General features: G+C 43.0%; 1 protein-coding gene across 4 annotated transcripts in view; it reads right to left on the bottom strand.

Annotated features, from left to right (window-relative positions):
* Positions 1 to 15000, bottom strand: part of zfhx4 (zinc finger homeobox 4) — a 77765-nt gene that overhangs the window by 42284 nt on the left and 20481 nt on the right. For all 4 annotated transcript variants that reach the window (XM_053228202.1, XM_053228201.1, XM_034298300.2 and 1 more), the window contains exons 2-3: positions 14606 to 15000; positions 13078 to 13580 (exon numbers count right to left, since the gene is read on the bottom strand). The exon at positions 14606 to 15000 is cut by the window's right edge and continues 2196 nt beyond it. In XM_053228202.1, the coding sequence (XP_053084177.1) occupies positions 13078 to 13580; positions 14606 to 15000 (898 nt within the window). The remainder of the gene's footprint in view (positions 1 to 13077; positions 13581 to 14605) is intronic.

Genomic DNA, 15000 nt, shown 5'->3' with positions numbered 1-15000 from the left:
TCACCGCCATATTGCTGACGTTTAAGAACTGGGCTTACAGGGGCAAGCCACGCACACAGACACACACACACACACTCACACACACTCACACAGCAACAATGTGCACTTGGGTTTCATAAAAGCTAAGAGGAAATCCTGTGCCACTTTCTCATGCTAATTCAGCTACTGTTTACAGCTATTAGCCTGCAGCTCAGCGCCTCATTTCTCTCTCCATTATGGCGTCCGGTGGGTCATCTGGTTAGAGTAAACGGAACGGCCTCCCTCCTCACTCAACCTCTCGTACAAGACTAATGGGATTCTTCTCTTTAAGCGTCAACACACACACACACACACACACACACACGGACACACGGACACACACAGGTAGCTAGGACTTCCCGAGCTTGTTAATTTAGACAAGGGTCTCAAATGGGAGACTGAGCACAGAGGGGGAGAGGTTGCAAAAAAAAAAAAAAAACGTAGGAGTATTTAAAACCTCAGCTTTGTGTGCACAATCCGAACTGTCCAGCATTGCATATTGTTCTTTGCAGCCCGATGTGTGGCGAGCGGCGGGGTTCCTGCATTCACGACTGCCTGCCAATTGTGGGCCTTTAATTTAGGCTGAAGTTTTGCATTAAAATTGTGCAGAGTTGCACCATGCAAGGCTAAGGCTTTCACGCAGAATGGTAACCTTGCCACCCACCTACAGCACGACACACACACACACACATATATATATATATATATATATATATATATATATATATATATACATATATACAAAACACACCCTTACTTACCCCCACACGAACAGAAGCCCATCCCCCAGTGCTATTCCCCAGGCAAGCCAAGCATATCAAGTGTGCCTACAGTACTCGGAGGCTAATGAACAATGCACAAAAACAAAAGCGAGAGCGAGGCCTCCATTATCTGATCTTCCGCTGGAACACAAAACGGGCCTTCTCTCAAACTGGGAGGAAGTGCCAGCCAGCCTGCAGGTGTGAGCTCCCTAAAAGAAAAGCCTTTGACTAAATAGATTCTTTGACTGTCAGAGATTAGAGTCATGGCACCAGTGGTAACACACATCTTTTTTTTTCTCTTTTTTTAAACTTGCTAGTATTTTCTCACGGGTCTGCTGGACTGCGCTCCGTGCGGGGGCTCAACACGGCCTTTGAAATGTCCTAAGTTTTAATTAAGTTGAAGTTGCCACAAGAAAGCTTTTTTGGCCCGAATTCAGGATCATTAATTACGGCTATCTTTGTTTCTTTTCTTAAAGCCGGGGCCCCTCCCCGGGCGACTAACCCCGGAGGTTACTTGTTTCGGCCTCCCTGTGCGTTTAGAACCCTAAAACAGAGTCCAGGCCATCAGAGCAGGCACATAAAGCCTTCAAAAAGGCCTCTCACTTAACATTACGAGCTCCACACTTCTCACCTAAAGACACAAATCCACAGAAGTGGTTGTCATGTATGAAGAAATGCACAATTATATAAACTGCATATACAACAAATGTAGAATTTCATTCCTATTGTTTGCACTTACGAAACCTCATTTATACATCAAGTTTGGCCAAACGCAATCTCAAAGCAATTAAAACTCCTCCCTATGTTCTCTGAAACCAGTTGTCTGGACAACCTTTGAATGATTAATTGATTTTCAATAGCACAAATAGCATACTGAAACATTCCAGCTCAGGTCTATTAAAATGGTTTCTGAGAAAACGGCAAAATAATTTCCCTCTGCATGACCGAGCCATATTACGATTAATAACTATCGCTGATAAACAACCATTAGCTTGGGGTTTGTTAGCTGGCTATTGTATGAGGTACACTCATCCTCCTGTCGCCATATTTTACCCCACTTTAGCAGCCTCAATTACTGGGTAATATAAAGTAGATTTGCATCGCATGTGAACGGGGTTGACCGCAGATCTTAAATTATTCTTGCACACAGTTATTGCTGAGTATCCGTTTTCATGGTCCTAATAAAACACAATACAACCGGACTTGTCAAATGGTTTAAGTATCACACAGAAACAAACTGTCTACAATTTTAGAAAACATTAATATATTCTAGTATATTCTAAATCAGCAAATTCCTGGTTGTTTTCTTAAGGCCTATATTGAAATATGGTATTTTTCTTTTCCCTTTTATAGAACCCGTTGGCATGCACCCAAGGTGATCTGAACCTCAAGCCTGGAGATTTCTGATTTATGAGGTTTAAACTTACCAGGCTTGGGGAACGGTTATACGCAGCCTGCAAAAATCAAAATGTTTGTGGCATCGTGTAACATATTCTACCCCCCCTCAACCAACATCCAGCACACTCCCTAAATGTCAGGAAACCGCTGGCAAAAGAGAGGAGTCCTATTTATAAAAGAATTCAGCCTAACCTTATTGAGGAGGTGTGTTAAGGGTGCCAGAAGAACAAAAGCAGAAAACGACGCCAACAGATAAATCTTTTCAAAAAGCCATTTCTCAAGCACTTGGGGAATAAGCAGAACTCTGAAATCAGTCCAAGTGTTGTTGGTGGCAAAAAGGCTCATCAAGGACAATATGGGGCACACTCGTGTCTTTGATGGATAATTGTTCTGGATTAGCATTTGGCAAACAACCAAGAGCCGGAACTCATCGGGGACCAATCATTTTCGCTAACATGTCGTCTCTGGGCATCCCTCATCATGCCAGCGTGCCAGGGACACAGACGCGGGGATTCCCAAAGCGGGTGGTCTGAGGGGCGTACCCCTCTCCCTCGGCCTAATCAGGCATCCATCTGACAGCGCAGAGGGGGAACACAGCACAGTGCCAGGCTGCCAAAACAATGCAAATCAAGGCACCAGGGACCCCTCTTCACCTGTCAAACGGAGCCCCAATTCCCATGGAGCGTGTTTATTCACTCCCCCTGCAACCTGACAAGGGGACTTATTTATTTATGCCGACTTCAATGATTACAAAACACCTCCTCTCACCCCTTCGTGTTCGGCCTGTCTCCTGACGACAGTAGGAGTTTCCGCTGTGACAAACCAAACTCATTAGCAGCGTTCAGAAACAAGGTGAGTTTTGCATCAGTGTTAATTCAGCTAGTTCTGACTCACTCCCATAGAAAAGGAAGGAAAGAGAGAATCAGTTCATCCCTAACCAAGGACAAATTAGAGCATTCTGTGCAAACATGCCTTTTTTTCCTGTCATTAACCATAAAAAACATGCCTAATGAACACGTACCTAAAATAAGCTGTGGCATAATTGCCCTGGAGCCACGTAACCACCACAAATATTTCCTAATAACATGGTGTGGTGAAATAAAAACTGTATCTGTATCTAAATGCATCAGCATTTTCTGCCTTCACACTTTCCTTTATCCCCTAAAGATCCCCTTTGAGAAGGAGTGGTGTTACTCTATGACCCTGCAAGTCAGGGGAAAAAAGGACAAGCAACAAAAGCTGGTTTTGTTCCTCAAAGCATTTTAAACACATACCAGCCTCACTTGGATGCCAGCCAGATATACCATTCCATCAATACTGACACCCCGCAAACACATGTTACCAGTAAGCGCCTGAAGAAATAAATGAAATGCTATATCATAGACGTTGTTGGCAACCTGACCGAGATTCTTGTGCGAGAGGTATGCCTGCCCCTGCATTCCATTTCCGAGCTCTTTCACAAGGCCACTGTCTTCTCTGCGAAAAGCATGCAATGGCTCTGAAAAAGCATCTCGTTCGGCCCCTTGCTCTCCCCCTGCCTATACAAATCCGAAGGAATGTATCAAAGGGCTCCAAATTGCCTGCGCTATTTGTTTTTTTTCCTTTGCAAAATCCATCAGGGATGTCACATGTAATTGTGGCTTTGGGTATTCAGGCTAAGGCAGGGCCTTATTGGTGAGCAGCTTAGAGGTCATGTAACAATAATAATCATCCTCACAAATGGAGGCCAAAAAGAGTAAGCAAATTAATACAATGAGTCTTTCTGTGGTGTGAGATTTCTCAAGAAGAGTGATAGAGGAGTGCAGGACACACCCACTGGTCTCTCTGAAAATGACCAGTCCATAACTATATCCATCCACAATATGTTATTTAAGTAGTCCAGGTTTTGGGCTAGGTATGAGCTAACGTGCAAGACTAATCCAGAACAGTGATGGACAGAACTATTGTAAAATGCTTTCACATGACTAACAGAGAAACCCATGCACACAGATCTTCCCAACGACCTTTCCCAGCTGATTTTTCCACGTCACACATGCATTTCATATTATATTATATTATATTGCATGATCTATTTATTACTTTATTTCCAGTGTGTCCATGTGCACATGTATGTGTATGTGTTCTACTCTCCCATCTGCCAAGAGACCAGACTGTGAGAAATGTCTTTTAACGATTTTAAAACGCTGATTGATCTGTGGCACGATATTTCATCGATTGCCGTTAGCGCTGATTCTCGCTCACTCACTCCTGCAGTAAATACAGCTGTGAGCTTTGGGAACGAAGCATCCGGCGACTTCACACATACCTCACCAGCAGTAATAGCACACGCAGGGGAGACGGAGAGGGAAATGTTTTCACAGGGAGCTAATGTTGTTGATCTGGTATGTATCATTAGGCCTGAGATAGTGGGTATGAAGTGGGATCCCTTGCGCCTGCTTCGTGAACATAGTGTGGAGGAAAATGAACAGGGAAATGGAGAAAATGCAAAAGCTCGGGTCACTGTGCCAGAGACTGAGCCATTATTACAGCTGTCACACACTGGCCTTCTGTGTATGGGGACTAAAAGACTGGCATGCAGTGGCATTCTCTGGTCACATGCTTGAGAAAAGACTGTCTTCTGCACACATTCAGGTCAGGAGGTCAGTTCTGGACTAGAATGAACTTCAAGACAATGACTCCTAGTACAAAATGAGAACGCATTATTTATTATGTACACGTCTAAAGTAAAATCCCAAAAGCTACATATTATAGAAATCAAATTCAAATTACACAGTTAAGAGTAATGTACTGGAATCCCCTTTCAGTGTAAGCAAGAGCATTTGGGAATTGCATCTGCATATCACCTCTTGCCTCAATAGTTGATATGGAAGATTAAGGAGCGGTGCTTAATCTTCGTTCGCTAATCCTTCCCACCGCAAACGCAGACACGAGTGTTCATCTGCTCTTCAAATTGCCTTAAAAGAAAGCAAACTGGTGATGAAAATGGAGGTGTATTTATATTATGGTGATTTAAAATCTGTCGCCTGGACACTTATTTCCCATTAAATCCACTGACCTCACCATTACCCTTAAAAGCTTTGCTTGTCTTCGGCAGGAAGTGAAGAAGTCCAGAGGCTCCAGCGCCTATGCACTTCAGCCTCTTCTTTCCATGATTTAATTCATCATCAAGTTCAGCCAGATCAGCATAGCATGGACCTGACCTCCTCAGCTAGCTTGGCTGGAAAGGGCTAATTATTGGGCTAAACTGGAATGGGAACAAGGATGTTCCATAATGCCTGCTTGACCACATAGAAATATAACTACAATGAAGAGGGGTCGCTCTGGTATTTTGGTATTCTTAACCCAGTAAAGCTGTTATGTCTGTGTTAATATAAATCATGAATACTGTATGAACAGATAATGTGGTCTAAACAGATACAAATACAGATATGAACAGGATGTGTTTATTCTATTTTCTTAGAATGTTTGCCAAAAAGGATCGGAGCGGTCAGATATGAAGCTTGCAGTACAAAGAAAGTCCACACTGATTAACATGCAATGTGTTTACAGTGTTCATTTATTAATCCGGAGTAACTGCCTGGTCAGGATCACAGTGGCTTAATTTAGGCTACTAGTTTATTCATATTTCAGGAAATAGAACCAACTAAATTTGTTAGAAAATATCGTGGGCAGGTATGATAATAACTGTGTGAGCTGGATAAAAAAAAGAGAGTGATTAGGAACTGGAGTGATGTACCTGAGGTTGAGGAACTATTTGTCAGAGCCAGAATTCACACACCATGCTGACCATGACATTTCTACATCTGGGTAAACACTTTGAGTTTAAATCCAAATACTTATACAGATAGTGCCACACCCCTTTTCTGTTTATTTAAACTATCCAAAATAACACATTGAAGTGGAAGAGCTCTAAACTCTTGTGAGTAACCCTGAGTCTTTATATAAGAATACTACTCCTGAGTGCAAACTCTGACTTTCCTCCACCTTGTGTATCTGATAAGCTTGTGACCGAGCCCCGCCCAGGACTGTGCGCTTCTTCCTATTCATGCTTTTAAACACTGAAGCCTTTCATATCCCATCTGCCTTCAACAACAGCATGGAGGTGGCTCCCTGATTTGCAACCTATTAAAGCAAGCGAAGGAGGGGGGAAGAAGGGGGGGGGTAAAAGAGTGGCAAGCAGGAGCATTAGGATCAGGCGGGGGAACACATTTAAAGAGCTCTTTTTCCTCCTTTACTCCTCTCAGCCCTCGACGAGAGCAGCTCTTAAGGCAGAGCTTTGCATATTGCGCTAAGAAAGCTACAGGAGACAAGCCTTTGAGGGCAACTGCTTTTAACCCTGGCTTTCTCAAGAGAGCCTAAGCAAATAGCACATAGACCAACAAGAACACACACACTCATGAATATACACTAAGGGAAGGCAGAAACGAGGATCTCCGAAGTGACACCGTAAGCCGATACAACCGGAAGCTTCCAACAGCAGTTTATACAGCCATTACCCACAAAAGGAGGACATTGTTTTTTTGTGTTTTTTTTTTTTTTCATTGAAAAGCTTTAGTCATAGTCCACATACCAAAGTCCACTCAACATACCACAGACCACTTTGAAGATTACTGAAATGTTTTCCTTTGTTCCTCACCAATGAACGACATAAACAAGCCAGCGTTCCATCCTACCTTCAAAATTCCTCATAATACAAATCAAATTGATCCTAATAGTCATTAATAAGAAGTTCATCAGCTTAGGTTAGAGAGCTTGCTCTCATTTCTTACGACAAGGGCAAGTTATGTTATTTTATTTTAGACAGATTATCGGGCGAGGAGGAACTAAATATATATCATACATGTTATATTATTGTTTATTAGTGATGTAATCTGAAATCAGTAGATGTTTAGAAGCATGCAAATGTCATTCCATTTAAATGGAGAATTACAGAAAGTCTGAAGTGTTTGCAACTGATGGACTATGCCTAATATGACCACAAATGTGAAGTAACAAAGCAAAAAAAAAAAAAGGTCAGTTAGGTTTAAAGCCAGACTTTCTGCTGCCAAACCACATCCTACCTCAGACTATTTTAACTTCCACCCAAAAAAAAAAAAATTAATTCAATTCATGCACAAAGCTTCATTAGGCGTTCTGTATTCCCATCCCAACCCAACCCCCCCAAAATTTCAGCAGGTTAATTTAACAAAACTCATGAATGTAATCCCAAACAAGTGAGCGGGACTTCTATCGGGTCTATTTCAAAGCATTAAGGATTACTAGTAGCGGTCTAATCCTGCTGAACCTAAGGGAGGTAAATCGTATTGTGTTGGAAATCCTGGCTGGGGAAGAACAGGAGGCTAAATGGGTTCTTTGCTCTGTAATCGAATATCACACACTACTCATCTATTCAGTGAGCATCTAATGTTTAAAACCAATTACTGGAGGTATGCTGTCTGGCATTTGGGCACAGTAATGTATGCAAAAACTGTCACCCATGACTGTTGTTCTGCTTTGACTATACTGTCTCAGGCCATGGAGTTATTAAATATTATCAATAAATATTGATCTGTATATTGATCACATTCACACCCTTTCAGTTCCATTCAATAAGCGAATGGCTTCATCATGGTTTGAGTGTTTCCACACGCGCGCACACACACACACACCCACACATGCACACACACACACACCCACACATGCACACACACACACACCAAAACTGAACTAGAAGAAGGAGCACATGGGAATTGGTGATCTGCAGACATACGTTTATCGTCCAATAATCCTTTCCAGGCAGGAGTCCTACATTTGCACCCACCTCTGTGTCTGGAGACTTAAAACAAAGCTAATTACCTTCTCTATTTTTTTTTTTTACCAAGAGTATCATATTATTGCAATTCAACTCCTTTCAGCGCCGGCCTTATCAGCGCTTGATGAGTCATCCTTTGTTAAGCTGGCTCTCAAATCCCAGTAGAATTGAACAGGGTGGGGGAAGGATGAAAAAAAACAAAAAAAAAAACCCAAAAAACGAATGAAAGGGGAGGGAAAAATGACAAACTTCTGCCACTCTTTGTTTTGCAGCAGTGTGACGCTCCTTTTTTGGGTTGTGCCCCCCCCTCCACCACCCTTCGTCCTCCGTTCCTCCACCCCCTGCTGCTGCTCCCATACCTGTCAGCCTCAATAGCCTTCACAGTGGCTGCACACAGACAAATGGGCTGACCTGGCCAGCCTGGATGACCCCCGGGCCAGCAGGAAGATCACGTCTGGTTATTAATATCAGAGCATTCTCAAATGGGGAAACATAGTATGAGAAACGAGAAGAGAGAGAGAGGTAGAGTGGACTTCAGTTAAGTGCTGAGTCGCTAGTGTTGTCACTCAGCACCCGCTAGAGCTCAGGCGTGGAGATGACCATCTGCTTTCGTGGTGTAGTAGACAAGAAAAAAGGGAGGGAAATAACAGAAATTCCTATTCCTATTAATATCTATGAGGATTATTAACAGAGGCAACAAGGCCTGGCCAAAGCCCTTGGCTTTGTGTTTTCGCAGCCGCACTCGTCTGTCTTTATGCTTTAATTATAACCTCCTCTCCTCTCCACGCACCCTCCCTCTGACAGATTCCCATTGTAATCCCGGCGCAGGTGAAAGATGAGAGTGTTTGAATAATCTGGTCGCTCCATCGGGCAGGAGGAAGAGGGAGGGCACACGTGTGTTTATGCATGCAGAAATAATCACGCCTTGATCCAGCTCTACATGGACATAAGCTAGTGCTCTTTCAAGCTTTAGCCTCCCTGCTTTTCCAAAAAGATGGCACATCTACATCGACAAAAAATATCAATTCACTATAGACATGCTGTCAAAAGAAGAAGTAGTCATTGGAAAGTCTGGCTTTTGCACCACTGAGGCAGGTCTGTACGTCATGATGATGCAAGAAAGGTCTTCCGTCCTCACACTATACACTATGAACTATGACTTTTTTATGCAAATACATTCGACTCCATCTCCTCGTTGTGGAATCACATGAGCTGAAATGACAGTCCAATAATTATAGCTGCATATATATGGGACATTTGATTTTCAAATGAGAGGGACGTGGGCTTGACCTTCAGTAATGAGTGTGGTATAACGGCGTGGACTTAATAACGTGCCTATCAATTGGTGGCCATCTTGATTTTTTTTTTAAATGAGGTAAAAAAATATGGGAAAGGATGCCCTTGCAGAAGAAAAAACACTGGAAGAAATAATGTAAAAAAAAAAAAAAAAAAAGAGTATAAGGGAAAAAACACCTTGTCTGATAAATCTGAAATTTCTCCAATTTCTCCATCTCCTTTTTTCCCCCTCTGCACCCCTCCTTCCTGCTCGCCCTTTCTCTCTCGCGCTCTCTCCTCTTTTAATTTCCCCTCTCATTTCCCTGCCCCGACCAATGATGTTGCCATCCGTATCATGGATAATGAGATGGGCTATCTGCTGCTCCCCGGGGACAGGACTGTGGAGAGCCAGTGCCCCTCTCCACCAGAAAAGATGAGCAGTGTATGTGCCAGGGTCCCGGTGGTCTTTCAAATGAAAGAGAGAGAGAGAGAGAGAGAGAGAGAGAGAAAGAGAAGTGTGGAGGAAGAGGAGGCAGAGGAGGAGATGAGGGAGAAACGGAAGACAAATACAAATATGGAAATAATGTGGTGGGCTCCAGACAGACACAGCATTCTGCTTCGCTGATGACGGATTGGCTGCGACTGCTGTAATCAAACACTTCATAACTCCTGGCTAGCAGACTTGGATGCACACACACTGGACATCAAGATCCAAAGAGAAAGAGAGAGGGGTGTGAGTGTGTGTGTGTGTGTGTGTGTGTGTATGTTAGAAAGAGAGAGAGAGGCCCAGCTGATGAACAGGTGCGGTTTGGTATTTGAGTTTCCTCGCTCACACTCTGACTCCGACACACTGACCATGAACATTCTTGGCTCTAAATGACCCAAATGCCCAGTGCAAATCCTTTCTTTGGAGAAACACACATTTCCTGCCATTTCCTAACTGAGCGTTACGCTGCCTTTGAATGGTCATGACAGATTTATACCGTCCCACATCTGCATTTATTTGAGTGTTTATTATTAATAATTATATCATGACTATATATCATTATTATAGGCTGAATCCAAACAGTAACACACATTCGTTTTTGGGTATGGCGTTGTGTAACAGCCTATGAGAATCCAAAGCCTTTTTGTTTGTTGTATTTACCTGAAAAAATGTCATCTTCTGCTAATAAAATTTTATTCCTTGATGTGGAAATGACACTGATTCCTTTTGGAAATATGCAGAAGCAAAAATAAAACTCTGAATATGCAGGGATTTTTCATTTGTATCTTCAGTCATTTCTTAGCCATAAAGATATTTAGTATTCCAGGTCCATGTGGTAATATCGTCAACGCTTTGTTCTTTTGTGTGCCTGGCCAAACTACCCAATCCCATGTGCCTTTCACCTTTAAACATAAAAAGAGAGGTGTTTTTCTGGTCAAATAAAGAAGTCTCTATTTTTTTAAGCTTTACTACCATATGTCTATGAGTGAAATATTCTCATTTCTGCCAAACACATTAAAGGCTGCATCTGTAAAACAGATTTCCCCCTCCTGGCATTAAAAAAAAATGAGGCAGGCAAGAGTGCAGGACGAATGGACACTGCTCTCGCTCTGTACATTTACAAAAGCTGAATAAATACTTAGAAATCACTTTCATGCCTTTTTGTGCTAGGCCTTTCTCCTGAATCATCTCCTCTTGAAATAAAGCTTTGATTAGATTACTTCATTATTTTCTTTTTTTTGGACTTTCAAATGTCAAAGAAAGAGTACGCTTTGTCATGCTGCTGCTGGATTTACCGACACGTGAACGCAAAACAATGGCACCATTTTAATCCCCACAACAGCCACCTGCTATTTTCATTCTGAGTCAGTAGAAAGGAATGAGTTAAAAAAAAAAAAGTATTACTGACCACGTCATGCTCAGACTCATTATTTTAAAAACATCACTATAAATTACATTTCACTACCAGACACCACATATAAGTGTTTTAATGTTATCAGGATTGGTGGAATTGTAATGTGACGCCTATTTAATTATATTTGATGCCGACGATTTAAAAAATGAAAATCTCCATGAAGCCAGCAGTGACCCACTCTCATGTACACAAGTGTGCAAACAATCTGCACCCACAGCCATGTCTATGCATGCAGCAACAACCACATGCTATTGAGCTCATGACTAAGCTAGGCCTTTCTCACCTCCTAATCTTCAGTCTACTTGTCTTCCTACATGATCTCCAATGCTCTTTGTTGCCATGGAATCCTTTTTTGTTTGCTTAGAGAATTAGTGCAGCCCTTATGAAAAAAAGAGAGGGGGTGAAAAAAAAGTTTTAAACTGCTAAGGATTTCAAAACATTCCCATGGACAGGGTTTTTAATGCCAGGCCTCAAAATTCCACATGCGATTCTTTCAGGGCTTCATTTGGCTCATGCTGACTTCACTCGTCAGAGGATTTGCTCTTTGTTGCTCAGTTACTAACGCCACATCACTAACACTGAGTGAATGCATGAAGAAAGTGAGTCTTCTCTTTCTCTCTCTCTCTCTCTCTTTTTTTTTTTTTTTTTTTTTTTTTTTACATTTTTTTATGGTGCAGGCTTATGGTTAAATGAATATTCTTGGAAAGGCCTCTTTGTGTATTTCTCTTTTTCGGTGTACCCTGTTAAAAGGCCCCTCGGAGACGCTTTCGTTCTGAGGCAGGGTAATAAAATCGTATTTCATTATTACGATTACAGACCTGCCAATTCTGTGCGCAGTCTAGCCATTGTCAGTTGCTAAATTAACTTTTTCTAAATATACAGCCAAAGGGGGTTCGGCTTATGCACACACTTTGCCAAAAGTGACTAAGGCTGGTCGATAGATCCTCATTACGTTAATATGGTTTATCCAGAGAAGTCCACTAATGAGTCTGGGATGCAGTGTAGGTCTATGATTTCAGGATATCAGTATTATTGTTTCAGGCAATCACACCAGGCCAGTAAGTCAACACCCAAAAGCACTTAAGCACAGGATGATACTACAATGGTCTCGGTCTTAAGCACTACTACCCCCTAACCGTGCGCTGTGGATTGTCTATCCTATATTTTGCCAGGAGAATACTATCCAAATGATTCATATGCCTTTTCAAAAGGCAACCAACATCCACTGAAAAAATTACAACCCAGAGAGACAGAGAGACTTTTCAGTACACCTTCCCACAACCAGTCATCTTCTTAAGTCACCTCCTGAGAGCTTCCCTCACTCTGAGGTGACAAGGCAGATTTTTTTTTGGTAAAGTACGGATTCAGAGAACCAAATATCAGCCCGGCTCACTGCGCCATATTGATATTTCTGACATGAAACTCAATTAAGTTTGATTTTCGAAAGACATCATGTAAATAGGCTGACTGGTATGTCCCTGGCCTGGGGCGTCTTTACAGGAAAGGGGGAGGGAAGACTGGGAAAGAGTGACGGTAGAGGGGTAAATCAAATTTACAGCTCGCTTAATGACATTTGACATCATAAAAACAAAGGTGCTGGAAAACAAATAGCCCATATTTACCTGCGCTCAACCACAGGCACTGAATCAGCGCTCTGTCTCAGGCCACTGCGCTAGCCACTGTCCATTTACCTCAGCTACATTATGAGGTGTAATGGAGAAGGATAATGTACATACTCTGGTTTACATTTAGCAAATCAGCCTACGGCATAGAGTGTGGGTTGGGTAGAGCATGCGCACACTCACACACTCACTCATGCTCACACAGGAATTCTCTCAGACACACTCACACACACACACACACACACACACATGCGCACACAGAGATTAGAAAGATATAAAATTGGTAAAGCTCGGGGTGCAAAGGCCCTGACCTTGTAGAGCTTGAGCGCTGCCTCGTGCCTCTGGTTGGTGGTGTGTAGCCGCAGCTTCTCTATGCTGTTGCTGTAGTAGTCGCAGGCGTTGCACTTCAGGTGCACAGGATTGCCAATGGCAATGCACTTGAGGCGCCACTGGTTGGCCTTGCCTCCTTCTTTGATGTGGGCCACCAGCTGGTACTTCTGCATGTGCTTATCAGTCTTGCAGTGGAGCTGGAAGTTGGCCTTGAGCTGAGTGTTGTAGTTGCACAGCTTGCACTGGTACACATCGCCCATCACGGCCCTCCACTCGTCTTCCGGGAGCAGGCGCTCGGCCGCCACGTGGGCATTCAGAGTCTCCAGGCTGTCCGTGGTGAATTTGTTGCACACAGCACACTGGAAAAGTTTCAGCAGCGGGTCGTTGATGCAAGGCGACAGCTCTCCGGCGGAGAGGATGGACAAGTCCTCGGCCATTAGCTGACCACTTGCAAGACGCAGCTCTGACGGTAGCTCATTATTTACTGCAGGGAAGGACAGAGGGGTAGATGTGGACAAAGGTAGATGTTTTAAGAGAAACTGGAGTAGGGCACCCACACAAAAGGATTTGCTAAAATAAAACCTCGGTGAGGAGTAGTGGACTGTATAAAGCCTTAACTATAAAAAGCTGTAATAGGATTGAATCAGGATCAATTACAATCATCCCTTTCAACTTCTAAACCCCCCTCATCAGATAGCTTTAATTACTCCTACTGGGCATGTCATTCCTGAGTATGTACTGTTTTTTTTCTACGATAGACATGAAAGTTGATCAATAAAAAAGAGAATCTGCTATAATATAAGCCCTGAACATAAGCAGATCATCTTACATGTAGCTAATTGGACATTTCTTTGATCCTTTCACATTTTTACAAGTTGAATACCTCATTTCTCAATGTGCTACAAAGAAAATTCAATAATTGCACCAGTTTAATATCTGAACCTTTTTGTAGACCATATGTAGCAATCTGCTAGGCTTAAAATATGAGTGTGTGTGAGTGTGTGTGGCTGCTTTTTAAATAAAGGACAAAGAATTTACAGAAACAATAGACCGTGACAGGCTAATATATGTGCCAGCTCGTGCTAAGAGTTAAGGTGAAGACATGCAGAGAGGCATTTGTTTTCAGCATTGAGAATTCAGAGGCTGCATCTGCTCGGTCATGACCTGCAGCTCTGGAGTGGGGATAAAAGAGTGAGAAAGCTGCTGTCAGGTCATTGTGAAAGTTCCAGGGGAAATCTACTCCATACTGTTGGTTTTTAGATAAGGTCTTTCGGGGTAGGGGTGGGAGATGGAGATGGATTAAGCTGACTTAAGAAAATTAAGAATGAAAGATTAAGAATAATTCGCATGAGGCAGTTCATACTTATTTTTCAATCAAGGACTAGGTTGGGAGAAGGATACAATAAGGGGTGGAGTGATAAAGGCAGAAAGAGTGAGAGGGCGAGGAAGGGAGGGAGGGAGAGACAAAGAGACAAAGACAAACAAACACATGAACAAAAATCTACTCACCAAGCCCAGGAGCCAGAGCTGTGGCACCACTGGGATCCATTTGGAAGGGGTTAATCATCATTTGTGGATCTGAATGGTTGTCCAGCTTCATGCCAGTCAGGCCGATGTTCTGAGCCAGGTAGTACTGATAGAGCTCAGCTTCGGCCGGCGCCAGGCCCAGGTGAAGGTTGTGCTGGATTTGCTTCATGTTCTGCTGCAAGAGCATCATGTTGTGCATGTGCTTCTCGCTAGTCATATGGATGCGTAGATTTCGTGCCACGTTGGTTTCGTAATCGCACACCTCACAGCGCCAAGTGGGCTTCTGCTTTGGCTTGGACGGCGAGGGTGCACTGCAGCTGCTCAGGGCGCCACCGGCGACGGGGGCGGCGTGGTTGTAGGTGGGCTCTGAGCCGCCA

The sequence above is a fragment of the Pangasianodon hypophthalmus genome, chromosome 22 (genome assembly GCF_027358585.1).
Source record: "Pangasianodon hypophthalmus isolate fPanHyp1 chromosome 22, fPanHyp1.pri, whole genome shotgun sequence".
NCBI lineage: Eukaryota > Metazoa > Chordata > Actinopteri > Siluriformes > Pangasiidae > Pangasianodon > Pangasianodon hypophthalmus.
Note: the sequence above shows the minus strand (reverse complement) of the source record. Positions and strands in the feature narration are given on the sequence as shown.